General features: G+C 42.1%; 1 protein-coding gene across 1 annotated transcript in view; it reads left to right on the forward strand.

Annotated features, from left to right (window-relative positions):
• The first annotated feature begins 230 nt into the window (after positions 1-230).
• Positions 231-14,216, forward strand: part of LOC140740814 (rifampicin phosphotransferase-like) — a 196,223-nt gene continuing 182,237 nt past the window's right edge. The window contains exon 1 of the mRNA XM_073070343.1: positions 231-614. Within this exon, the coding sequence (XP_072926444.1) occupies positions 297-614 (318 nt within the window). The 5' untranslated portion in view covers positions 231-296. The remainder of the gene's footprint in view (positions 615-14,216) is intronic.

The raw sequence follows: 14,216 nt of genomic DNA on the forward strand, positions 1-14,216 counted from the left end.
TGTATCCGCCTGGACCGCCCCCTCCGCTGGTCTCTCCCGCAGTGTGGATATGGAGGGGTTTTTTTAAAGCGTAATATACAAATATTGTACGTAACATTCAACAAATACAATACAAAAACATGCCCAAGAAAGCATGATACGTTGCTGTCGTTTCTACTCTCTCAGAAGGGGAGTGACTAGTTAATGATGCTAAACGAAACTCAGTGCACCTGGAGCAGTTGACAGCGAGGCGCTGGGTGTGCTTGTACTCAAAGAGAGCCCGGCAGCTTCGAAAGCTCTGAGGGAAACTCTCCGAAATGATCTATCTGCTCTCCATCGCCATCGCTTTCCTTTGCATCTGCATAGTGAAGCTAGTGCTTCAAACGGAGCAGGAGACATCGAATGGACGGTATGCCATCTCGAGTCGCTTCTACACGCCGAAAAAAGTGCTGATACTCTGCCTTTACTATTACCGCCGGTTCCGGGAAAGGAAGCATGAGGACTCTGAACGGCAGAGGATGGGTCTGACTAGTTGCCAAAAGGACAGAGTCGGTAATGTTGATGTACTTGGCAAATGTTCTTGGTCGTGTGTGGAAGAAACGGAGTGCATACAAGAATTCGAAAACGATTCCAATGTAAGTAGCCATCTGGCTCGTATACCCTAAATCTCAAACGGCGTCCGGACAAAATCATGTGGATCACTTTACACTTCTCCTGTGGCTATCAGATGTGTGATCGTTTCTTACAGATAGGCAGTCCGGGTTTCGGATCACGTTATTTCTTATTTAACTCTGCCTGTCGCTTTAACGAGCAGGATTGTATTTTTTATCTTTCGCTCCATGGGGTTTGCAAAGTGATGTGTGTTGCATAATGTACGCGCCTTTACATTATGCAAAGGCATTATGGTATGGTTCGAGTGAGGCAGCAGGATCACACGGAGTTAGAATGACTGCCACACCGAACCTCCAGTCACCTTTAAATTCTCCGCAGGGCTCTCGCACTGATCTCCTCGTTTTCCACTTTCAGCGATGCTCACCTTAAGAGTCACCGAGACTGGGGCTCGTTTTCTGTCCGCCTCTCATTTTCTTTCCTCCCTCTTGTTCTGCCTCCAAGCATTAATCACCCGCTACTGTCTCTCAACTCCATGTCCTCACCTCCGTTACCTGGCCCAATCTGCCATCGTCATTCGACCCCTGCCTTGGATTCTTGTCTCACCACCTCCCCTCACCTCCTTATGCTGGCCGTCTTCTCAATCCACTCTCTGCCTCAATTCAGGGTTTCGATCCAAAGCATCGACAATTCGTTATTCCCCCGCAGATGCTGCCCGACGCGTTGGTTTCTATGTTTCTAAAATACTGCGTTGTCCCACATTCCAGCTTCTGCACTCACTCTACTGTGTCTTTCATTTATTACACTAAAACTTGTCCATATTGCTTTTTTTTAAACAGTCGGGTTTAAAAACTTTGAACGGCGCTCGGTAGAGAGGCTTCTTTGTACTCGCCGCTCACCCGTCTGCAGTTAAAATCAATTTGTCTTCTCGGTTTTCCAATTTTGATAAGACAATCTAAAGATATGAAATCAGTTTCTCTCTCCACTGACGCTGTCTGCCCTGCGGAGAGCTTCCACTCTTCTGTTTCTGTTAAGAGGCTTGAGAGTTCCCGGAGTGTCAAAGGGAGTCAAACAGTAATTCGGAATCAGGTTTAATATCATAACATGATATCACTGGTTTATGTCATGAAAGTTTTTTTGTGGCAGCAGTAAATTTAAAAAAAAACAACTTATAAATAATAAATATTTAAAAAATAAATCAGTAGTGCATAAAGAGAGCAAAATAGTGAGGTAGTGTTCACAAATTGGTTCAGTGACCATTTAGAAATCTGATGGGATTAAAGCTGTTCCTAAAAAGTTGAGTGTGTGTCCTCAGGCTCCTGTGTCTTCTCTCTGGTAGTAGTAAGAAGGGAGTGTTTCCTGGGCAATTGGGTGTGGGGTGGGGGGGGGGGTGCGTAATGACGGTTGCCACCTTTTGGAGAAATTTATAACGCTTGTAAATTTTAGAAGGAATTTGAATAATTTCTAAGCTCATTTATTTATTACTCATTTATATAGGGCTCTGTATAGTGCAGTCATAACTGTACAACAGAGTCTCCAATAGAAATTTTGCTGATTAGGATCAGCTGATTTTTGTTTTGATGTTTAAAGTGTTTATTTTTATCTTACTGCAGAGTAACCAGCCATTCCAGCCCAACTTTCCCACAACATTCATTTACACCCATGTTACTGAATAATGTTTCCATAACATACCCTAAAAAAAACTCTTCCTCTGTTGAATTCAGTCTGTGATATTTTAATTGTTTGCAAGTAGGAGTTCTTAGGAAGAACTTTAGCATTAAAAATAATCATTTTATTTGTATTTCCCTCACAGGACGACCTACCCACCCCACCCCCCACCCCGCCAATACAGGCCTTTCCCGCCCAACAAGCTGTGACACCCAGCAACCCACTTTTTTAACACTAGCCTAATCACAGGATAATTTACAAAGACCAAATCACCTATTAACCCATGTGTGTTTGGAATGTGCAAGGATACCAGAGCACTCAGAAGAAACCCACATGGTCACAGGGAAAACATACAAACTCCTTACAGACAACGGCAGGAATTGAACTGAGGTATCTGATGCTGTAGTAGTCTGCTGCCCCATATTTTGGAAACAAAAGAGTCTGGATGTTAGAATCAGGAACACCAATCTCCTAGCAAATCAATTAGTTATGTAACATCGGTGGGGCGGGGGGGGGGGGGGGTGCTTGTTGGGAGGAAAGGAATTGGCTACATTTCGGATCAAAACCTGACATTGGGTCTAGATGCATTACAGGCTCAGGACATCAACTAATCCTTTCCTCTCACAGATGTTGATCAGATGAGTTCTTTCTGTGGTTTATTTGGCTTCTTGGTAAAAGGACGCAGAGGAATGAAGATTACTGCAATTTTATCTGTAAAGACTGAAGTCTCAGGGACTTTATTGGATTAACCTCAAATGTGGTCTGCAACTGGGCATGTTGAATCAAATAATTCATTTCCTCATGCCGCAAAGATGCACTGTCATTTAAAACATAGTAGCATGAAGCACAGAAACAGCCCCTTTAGCCCACAATGTTGTGGCAATTTAAGCTAATGATGCCCAATTATGCTAATCCCTTCTGTTTGCACATGATTCATATCAATCCATTTTCTGCATATTTGTGTGCCACTTTACGAGCCTTTTAACTGCCTCCAGTGCATCTCCATCTTCCACACCAGCACTGGTAGTGCAGTCCATACACTGACCACTTGCTGTGTTTTTTTAAAAAAAAATCCTTGCCCTATGTATCTCCATTGAACTTTCTCCCTCTCACCTTAAATGCATCCACTCCAGTATTGGACTTTTTGACCCTGGGGTAAAGATACTGGTTGTCTGCTTTATCTATGCCTCTCATAATTCTATAAACATAGAAACATAGAAAATAGGTGCAGGAGTAGGCCATTCGGCCCTTCGAGCCTGCACCGCCATTCAGTATGATCATGGCTGATCATCCAACTCAGAACCCTGTACCTGCTTTCTCTCCATACCCCCTGATCCCTTTAGCCACAAGGGCCATATCTAACTTCCTCTTAAATATAGCCAATGAACCAGCCTCAACTGTTTCCTGTGGCAGAGAATTCCACTGATTCACCACTCTCTGTGTGAAGAAGTTTTTCCTCATCTCGGTCCTACAAGGCTTCCCCTTTATCTTTAAACTGTGACCCCTCATTCTGGACTTCCCCAACATTGGAAACAATCTTCCTGCATCTAGCCTGTCCAATCACTTTAGAATTTTATACATTTCAATAAGATCCCCCCTCAATCTTCTAAATTCCAGTGAGTATAAGCCTAGTCGATCCAGTCTTTCTTCATATGAAAGTCCTGCCATCCCAGGAATCAATCTGGTGAACCTTCTCTGTACTCCCTCTATGGCAAGAATGTCTTTCCTCAGATTAGGGGACCAAAACTGCACACAATATTCTAGGTGTGGTCTCACCAAGGCCTTGTACAACTGCAGTAGAACCTCCCTGCTCCTGTACTCAAATCCTTTTGTTATGAATGCCAACATACTATTTGCCTTTTTTGCATACCATTTGCCTTTTTCAGGTCTCCCCTCAGCCTCTGCCTGTCCAAAGAAAATGACCTTACTTTTCCCAACCTCTCCTTATAGTACATAGCCTCTAATCAAGGCAGTATTCTGGTGATTTTTTTTCTGCACTGTTTGAAGTCTCAGCGTGCTTCATGAGGGGACCAGAATTGTCTCTAATACTCGAGCTGTGACCTAACCAGAGTTGTAGAAAGCTGCAACATAACGTGAACTCTTGAACTCAATGCCTCAACTAATAAAGGCAAGTGAGCTGTATGTCCTCTTTACCACCCTATCAACTCGGGTTTGAGAGGTACAAGTCAGCACTGTAATAAAACTCAGATTAAACAACTGAAGAGGAGCAGGAGTAGGGAGCACAGGGAATCCCGTCGGTTACACATTCTCCTCCAAGACACACACCATCCTGATCTTAATATGCATTACTGTTCCTTTATTTGGGTGCTGGAGTGGAGATATGTCTCTACCAAAAGAGGCACAAAGCACTCCTTTCCTCTGCTGGCCTGCAGGTTCACCATTGGGCAAGGTGTAACACCTGCTTATCCTCCCCCAGTCTGGGTCACGTGAAGCCAGGCGAAAAGGTGGTGGATGGTTGTTTGAGCAGCTGCTGCATATCACAAGTTGTGGTTATGTGAGTACTGATGCCAGGCAGACGATCTCTGGATTATTGATAATGCCTAGGGTCACCCAGAAGAAGGCAAACCACTTCTGTGGAAAAATTTGCCAAGAGCGATTATGGACAAGGACCATGATTGCCCACGTCATAAGACACGGCACATGATGATGATCTTCTATTGTTGCTGGGTCTAATTTCTATAAGTCCAGAAGTAGTAACATGGTGGGAAATCTTTGTTGCTGCAGCAGGTCGAGATGGTGGCCTACCATTATGTTTTCAAAGAAGTTTAAGAATGTTAAATTAGTGCTTGCTTGCAAGCAATGGCAATGTACCAGTAACGAAGAAACAAACTAACTGCCTTTATTTGTAGTCCAGGAGTAGGGAGGAATGTGGATGAAAATCAATATGATGTTTCTGTTCCAAATGGGAATATCTGCAGATACTGGAAATTCAAGCAACACACACAGCAGACCAGGCAGGAAGGACTGAAACTTTGACTGTACTCTTTTCCACAAATGCTGCTTAACCTGCTGAACTCGTCCAGCATTTTGTATTTGTTGATGTTTGTTGCACCATTTTTTTCCCTTTTATTAGTTCAAATGACATCCCAGTTTTGTTGTTTAGATAACTGAATATCTAAAAAGGGTGTAACATGATTATGCATTGCAAGAAATATTCAAGCTATTAGATGAAGTTACAGTACTGAAAGAAGCAGTATGAAACAAATGAGCCATGAGGTTATCCATAATTAATTAACACACCAATAATGTTTTCCCTCTTGCCCCTTCTCTTCTCACTTCCTCCTTTCCTTTCTCGCAGGATCCACTCTTCTGTCCCATCAGATTCCCTTTTCTCTTCAGCACTTACCTTTCCACCTATCATGTCCCAGCTTCTCACTTCACTCCCCACTTCCCCCTCACCTGGCTTCACCTATCACCCTCCAGCTTGTGTTCCTTCCCCTCCTCCACTTTCTTATTCTGGTTTATGTGTCCCCTTTCCAGACCCGATGAAGGATTTCAGCCTGAAACAGCAACTGTTTATTCCTATCCATGGATGCTGCCCGAGCTGCTGAATTCCTCCAGCATTTTGTGTATGTTGCTCTGGATTCCTAGAATTGGTAGAATCACCTGTGTTTCCAATCCTTTAATGGTCTGGCACTTGTTTAAGAGAATATTGAATTCCTGAAGCTGCTGGCAACAGTTCACTACTGATTAGCAGGCTGTATTCCAGTACTGATTAGTCCCAGTTTTCATAATGGCAGCAGTAATTCTTGTAATAAAAATTTTGTGCATGAAACAATACTTTGTACATTGAGCCATCAGAAGGGTAAGCTATCTCTACCTCGGTCGCCCAGGCGGACAGTGCTTGGCTGTTTGGCATCACCATTGTTCCCAATTCTGAATTTCTGTGCAACCATTATGCAGTTTTACACTTGTTCATCACACCTATTTACTGATGCAGCCGTTCAGTGTTAGACTTTTATCAGCGACGATCTAGGCAAAGTCATCAATGAATTTCTCGGCTGCTTCATGATTAGCAGATGCTTTATCTTTAAAAAAATAATAATGCTGTGCCTTTTCTTAAATTTTTGTAACCAGGCTGCTGAATATTTACAATTACCTTCAATTTTCAGCTCACCATGACAGATTTTTGCTTGTTTCATGATTACCATACTGTTAATTGGCATTTGCTTCTGACGCTGAAGTATCCATTTTTTCAGTACACGATTGAGATAGTATTTTTTCACTTTATGCAGCATTTTTCTATTTTTCATTAACTTCTGTTCATTACATATGTGAGATCACTTCTCAGATCTGTGGTGCACAGAGACCTTCCCTTTGCCTGGTAGAAATTTCTGTTTGTGACATCACGTTAGTGCTAAAAAAAAATTTGATTTCAGAAGTTTATGGATTTTGGAATTTTAATAAGGAGTGCTCAACATTTTCTTCCCATGACTCTTAGAACTTTTGCTAAATATGTTTTAATTATAAAAAGTCTTATTAAGCAGGCTGTTGATATAAAGATACACCTATTAATCCTCCAAATTCTTTTATGAAACCTCTAATAGATTATCCTTTTTGTGTTGTTCTATAGATTACTTGCAGTTTCAGTATTTATTTTCCATTCATACACAGGCAAACTGGAACAGTGTAAGCAAGCTCTGGGCCTGCCTTGGTGGAGTTTAGGAAAATGAGGGTGGATCTAACTGAAGCTTATCAAATATTGAAAGGCCTAGGTAGAGTGGACATGGAGAGGATGTTTCCAATAGTGTGGGAGTCTAGGACCAGGGAGCCCAGTTTCAGAATATATGGACAAATGGGCTATTTTTATCCTATACCTTAAGATCTTGTGGTCTTATCATGGTCAGTATAGACAAGATGGGATGAAAAGGCCTGTTTTTTGCACTCTGTCTTTTTGTGATTCTAAATGTCCCTTAAGAAGATAGTAACTCTTGACAATAGACAATAGGTGCAGAAGTAGACCATTCGGCCCTTCGAGCCTGCACCGCCATTTTGAGATCATGGCTGATCATCTACTATCAATACCCGGTTCCTGCCTTGTCCCCATATCCCTTGATTCCCCTATCCATAAGATACCTATCTAGCTCCTTCTTGAAAGCATCCAGAGAAATGGCCTCCACTGCCTTCTGAGGCAGTGCATTCCAGACCCCCACAACTCTCCGGGAGAAGAAGTTTTTCCTTAACTCTGTCCTAAATGACCTACCCCTTATTCTCAAACCATGCCCTCTGGTACTGGACTCTCCCAGCATCTGGAACATATTTCCTGCCTCTATCTTGTCCAATCCCTTAATAATCTTATATGTTGCAATCAGATCACCTCTCAATCTCCTTAATTCCAGTGTGTACAAGCCCAGTCTCTCTAACCTCTCTGCGTAAGACAGTCCGGACATCCCAGGAATTAACCTTGAACCCTTGCAGTTAGTCTGGTAAACATACACCTACAGTGCTGCCAAGACTTTTAAGAATGCAAGGGGAGAAGTCACAAAGTTTTATAACAAACTCTTCTACTTGTTGTGTTCTTTCATTGAACAATTTAGATGGAGCTATGAAACAACAAGGTATAGAAATAGTTAGTCAACATATCATAAATCAAGGAAATTGAAGAAGCATGTAACCAGGTGGTATAATAACCCAGCGTGTGGATTAAAGTCAAAGTCCAAGTGATGATGTGGAAGCTAAATAAATGGCATGTATTGAAGGTGGTTCTTAAATCAGTATGTGGAGGAATTAATGAGAGAACAGGCAATTTTGGATGTATAGTGAGACAATGTTAATTGACCTTTACGGACCAATGATCATACAAGTCCACAATCCCTTATCCAAAATCCTTGGGGCCAGTTGCATTTCAGAATTCAGAATTTTTCAGAATTCGGAATCCCTCCTTATTGGTTCCAGGAGCCCCAGTGGATACCAAAAAACACGTATGCTCAAGTCCCTTATTTAACCTGTCTCAGTGCTGGTTGACTTCAGGACCCGGCGGAGCTCCCAACCTACGCACATCCTCCCGTATACTTTAAATCATCTCTAGATTACTTATAATACCTAATGCAATGTAAATAGTTATTATACTGTATTGTTTAGGGAATAATGACAAGAAAACAAATTTATTTCCATCAAAAACATTCAATAAAACATAAAAATATACAGCTTCAAACAAACCGAATCAAGCACATGGTAAATGACTTATTGGAATAAATGTAGAACGTCACTGTCACTATAAAACTTCAGTAACTTGTCTTTCTGTTTCTTTAAATCATATACAGTGGTAGTTCCGACACCATATTCTTCAGTAAGACACCTCACAGACTCACCACTATCAAGCTTCTGCAATAACTCCACTTTTTGTGTTGTTGATAATGATAGATGCTTCCTTCTCTTTTTCTCATTGTTACCCATAGGGGTATCTGCAGGTTTTTTTGACATTTTCACAGTGAAATTAAACACAAAGTCAACAGTGAACACAAAAATATCAGCGAACAGCAAATGCACGTGTAACCAGTACGAGTGCTGAGCCACAACTGATGTCTGGCGGCCTCTGCTAGTGCTGCCATGTAACACCTGAGTGACGTCAGCTGCTGGCGAAAAACTCGGTTTTCAGAGATTTTTGGATTTCAGAATTTCGGATAAGGGATTGTCAAAGAAGATTGCAAATTATTTCAACCTGAAACTAATAGTATGCTAGTAAGGAAATGATGCCTAAAATTTAAATAGTTATGTCATATACCTTGGGGAATGAGGAGCTGCCAATGTAATTTTTTTAATGCTGCACACAAGCAAACATGCAAAGGTGATTTAGTGGAAGAATTCCTTGGGGCAAGGCTGCCTAAGTTTAAAATATATTGGAGTTCTGTATCTGCAATAAAAATGATAAAAGTAGGCAAATAAATACAGTTTGAAGAGTTATATTAATATTGTCTACTTCAATATTTTGGGTGTAAGCAAATGCTTTTATTCAATTACCGGTATATATTTGCAATGGTGAGCACATGTCAACTCGGAATTACCAAAGTAATTCTCATGAGTAGTCAAAAAGCTTCTTGGAACAGAAACCACAACACGCAAAATTAATCACAAACAAGAGGAAATCTTCAGATGCTGGAAATCCAAGCAATACTCACAAAACACTGGAGGAACTCAGCAGGCCAGGCAGTATCTATGGAAAAGAGTACAGTTGATGTTTTGGGCCAAAACTCTTCAGCATTTTCCCTCAAGTTTATTCCCGAAGCCTCCCCTATGAGTGGGTATAGCTACAAGGCAGCGGAGGTTTAAGATCAGAGTTTTCCTTCTCCTAGATGAATTGCCAACCGCAGCTGATGAGCCCCATCTGCCCAAAACCACTGTTGTGATGTGTTGTTATTTGAGTTTCTGTCACCTTCTTGTCTGCTCGAACTAGTCTGACCACTCTCCTCTGAGCTCACTCATTAACAAGATGTTTTCACCCCTAGAACAGGTGCTCATTGGATTTTTAAAAATGTTTGCACAATTCTCTGTAAACTCTAGTGACTGTTAATGAAAATCCCAAAAGATCATCAGTTACAACCCCAAGATACATTTTCTTGTTGGCATACGCAATAAATTTATAGAATAATAACCATAACAGAGTGAAAGAAAGGGCACCCAACTAGGGCTTTTAACCAGTGTGCAAGAGACGACAAATTAAGAAGATATAATAATAAATAAGCAAGAAATAACTGTTGAGAACATGAGATGAAGAGTTCTTGAATGTGAGTCCATTGGTGTTTCTACACCAGCTAGTCAAAATATTCTCCACCACGCATCTATAGAAGTTTGTCAATATTTTTGATGTCATGCCAAACCTCCGCAAACTCCTAAGGAAGTTGAAGTGCTGCTGTGCTTCCTCCATAATTGCACTTGTGTACTGGCCCCAGGGCATGTCATAGGAAATAATAACACCTAAGAATTTAAAGTTGCTAACTCTCTCCAACTCTGGCCCTCCAATGAGGACTGGCTCATGGACTTCTGGTTTTCTTCTCCTCATGTCTATAATTAGCTTCTCGGTCTTGCTGACATTGACTCAGCCAGATTTTCAATCTCCCTCCTGTATGCTGATTTGTCACCACCTTTGATTCAGCCTTCAATAGCGGCGACATCAATAAACTTGAATATTGCACTGGAGCTGTGCTTAGCCACACAGTCATAGGTGTAAAGTGAGTCGAGCAGGAGAGGGCTAAGCATATAGCCTTGTGGTGCACCTATGCTGATGGAGATTGTGGAGGAGATATTGTTGCCGATCTGAATTGATTGGGGCCTACAAGTGAGGAAATCCAAGATCCAATTGTACAAGGTAGTGTTGAAACCAAGGTCTTGGAGCATATTGATGAGTTTTGATGGGATGACAGTATTGAATGTTGAGTTGTAGTCAATAAAAAGCATCCTGATATAGGCATCTCTGCTGCCCAGATGTTCTAGGACTGAGTGGAGAGCTGATGGTATTTGCTGTGGAGCTGTTGCTCCGATAGGCACTGGAGCAGATCTAAGTTGTTTCTCAGGCAAGGGTCAGTATGTTTCATCACCAGCCTCTCAAAACACTTCTTCACTGTGGATGTAAGTGCTATTGGGGGATAGTAATTGAGACAGGTCACCACACTCTTCTTGGGCACTGGTATAATTGAAGCCTGCTTGAAGCACATGGCCAAAACAAATGTTAAAGATCTCAGTGAACACATTAGCCAGGTCTTTGGTACTTGGCCAGGTATCTTATCGGGGCCAGATGCTTTCTGAGGGTTCACCCTCCTGAAGGCTGCTTGCACGTTGGCCTCAGAGACTGAAATCATAGGATCATCAGGGTTGTGGGAGTTTGTGATGGTTCTTCCATGTTTAAAGCAAGCATAGACGGCATTGAGGTCATGTGCAAGTGAAGCCCTGCTGTCTCCTATTTAACTTTATAAGAGGTGATAATATTTAAGCCCCACCACAACTGTCCTTCGTTATTTCAAGTTTGGTCTGGAATTGTTACCTGGCCCGTGAGATGGCTTTCTCGTGATTGTACCTGGACCTCTTGCAACTTTCTTGGTCAGCAGACTTGAACGCCTCTGATTTAATTCCCAGCAGATTTTGTATCTCGTGGTTCATCCATGGGTTCTGACTGGGGAAGACACTGAACGATTCTGTGGGGACACACTTGGTACAGCTGTTTTAATAATGTGTACAGGTACTTAGTAAAGTGGTCACTGAGTATATCTATTTCCCTTGACCTGCTCTCACCCTGTCGCCTTTTGGATGGGAAAGAAGATGGATTACTGCTAGTTCTCTTCATTCGTAAGCCCCACATTCAGTGGAGTATGCCTTGCAATGTCTAGCACCTTTAGTGAAATTCCAACATCATACTAATTTTTCTGCATTTCAAAGAGAACATTCCTTTTTAACTCATGATTTTACACACCTGTCTTCACTTATCCCCTACAGCACTTATCTCACGCACCTTCATTTGATGCAATACCTGATCACTCGCCTCTTTTACGGGCTCCAAGTCTTCGAGGTGAAGCACTGATTCACATTCAGTTTCAGTCTAGACCAAATCATTCAATGTGGCTTTCACTATAGTTAAAACAGAACATACTCAGCAGGGCTAGAAAGGGAAATGGGTCAGGAGTTGTTTATCAGATCCGTACAGATGAATCCTGGCCTGCTGAGTGTTTCCATTTTTGTTTTTATTTTCAATTTCCAGTGTTTGCAGTTCTTTTGTTTTACTTTCACTAATACAGCAGAAACAAAATATTTTGCGGGGGATTTGCATTCAGTTCTATGGGGTTACCCTAAGGTTTGTAGTGACTGTCACTTGAATTCTCCATCCCACTCCTACTCTGATCTAAATCTCTGGTCTTCTGCTTTGCTATGTTGCAGCCTGATGTAACCTTGAGGAACATCTCATGTTGCATCTACACTGGTTGCAGACTTCCAGAATCAGTATTGAATCTGAGGATGTGCAGGTAGTTCATGTTCTCTATCTCTACAGAATTGGGCCTGCTCATTCTGTGATAATGGCTCTGATTTGTTTTCAGCAATAGCAGAGCCTGTTTTGTTGGGTAAATTCCACAGCCCTTTATTTTGCAGATCTCCACCTGTGTTCTTGTTCAAATTACCAACATTTCAGGGCTTTTACCACAAAGGACTATGTTTTCTTTTTCTCTGAATCCATTAACCAGATGACATCATTAAAACCTAGCTTGCCCTATCAGAGCTATCCCCTTTGTCCTAACCATCTCCCCTGGTCTCCCGGCAGTTTAATGCTGATTTTCTGTCCTTCCCAGCTCTAATGTAGAATCTTTTATTTATTTATTTGTAAATGTAGTCGTAAATGCAGTAGCCAAAATTAGATAGATAGATACTTTATTCATCCCCATGGGGAAATTCAACTTTTTTTTCCCAATGTCCCATACACTTGTTGTAGCAAAACTAATTACATACAATATTTAACTCAGTAGAAAATATGATATGCATCTAAATCACTATCTCAAAAAGCATTAATAATAGCTTTTAAAAAGCTATTTTAATTAGCACAGCAATTTCCCATGATAGAGTAATGGCCAGGTAATTATGCCTTACGATGATTTTGAGGGATGAACCTGACAGGATAGAGGGCTATGGGTAACCCGAAGTAATTTCTAATGTAAGAACGTGTTTGGCACAGAGCTGTGGGCTGAAGGGCCTGTATTGTGCTGTAGGTTTTCTATGTTTCTATGTGGGATATTCTGATGATCCAATCAGCAGCAGGATTAGGCCACAGCAACGAGGTTTCTTGCCGGTTGGCGATGCTTGTTTAAAAGTACAGAAGGGCCAAGCAGGGCGGCCATTGTTGGGAGTAGGCCAGTGACGCAAGTAGGAGCGTCTGGCTTTGGCTCAAAGGAGACGTTGATTCGGGGTAAGCTTTGGTTAAGGTTCTCCCTTTCTCTCCCTCTTACTGTATTCTACTGTAGTAAATGCTGCTGTTTGTTCTTCATGCTGGATGTTGGAGCCCTGGGAGCCCAGAGTCTTCCAGGGAACTACATCTGCCTGAAGTGCATCTGGCTGCATTACCTTGAAGACCGTGTTGGGGTTGTGGAGCAGCAGGTGGATGATCTTAGGCTTGTGTGAGATTGAGGAGATAAACAGAGTTACAGGGAAGTAGACACCTTGAAGTTGCAAGAGGCAGGTAGCTGGGCGATTGTCAGGAAAAATGGGAAGTGAACAGGCAGTTAGCACAGGGCACCCCATGGCCATTTCTTCAATAATAAGTGTATTGCTTTGGATATTGTTGTGGGGATGACATCCCAGGGGAATGCCAAGGAGACTGGGCTACTGACACTGAGCATAGGTACATGGTGCAGAAGGAAAAGAGGGAGAAGAGTGGAGCAGTAAAGTCAATATTCAGGGGAAGAGACTGAAGATTCTGTGGATGTGAATGGGACATCTGGATCGTATGTTGCCTCCCAAGTGACAGAGATGGGGACATTTTGGATGGTGTCCACACCATATTGGAGAGAGAAAGAGAGAGGGATAGCAATCAGATGTCTTAGTACATATTGGTACCAAAGATGAAGGAAGGAAAAGCAAAGAGGTCCTGAAAAGTGAATTTAGGGAGCTAGGTGGAAAGATGAGAAACAGGATCTCCAGGGTAGTAAGTTCTGGATTCCTGCCTGTGAGGGTAGAAATAGGGTGATTTGACAGATAACTGCGTGGCTAAGAAACTGGTGCAGGGGGCAAGGCTTCAGGTTCTTGGATCTTTGGGATCTCTTCTGGGGAAGATATGACATGTTCAAAAGTGACGGGTTGCTCCTGAACCCGAGGGGGTCCAGCATTCTGGTGGGCATGTTCATTAGAGCTGTTGGATAGGCTTTAAACTAAGTTGGTAGGGTGGTGGGAACCAGTGTGGAGGGACTCAGAAAAGGATGGATGGTAAGAGTGCAAGATGCCATGCAGTCAGACTGTCCAGAAGGGCA

The sequence above is a fragment of the Hemitrygon akajei genome, chromosome 17, assembly GCF_048418815.1.
Source record: "Hemitrygon akajei chromosome 17, sHemAka1.3, whole genome shotgun sequence".
NCBI classification, from domain to species: domain Eukaryota; kingdom Metazoa; phylum Chordata; class Chondrichthyes; order Myliobatiformes; family Dasyatidae; genus Hemitrygon; species Hemitrygon akajei.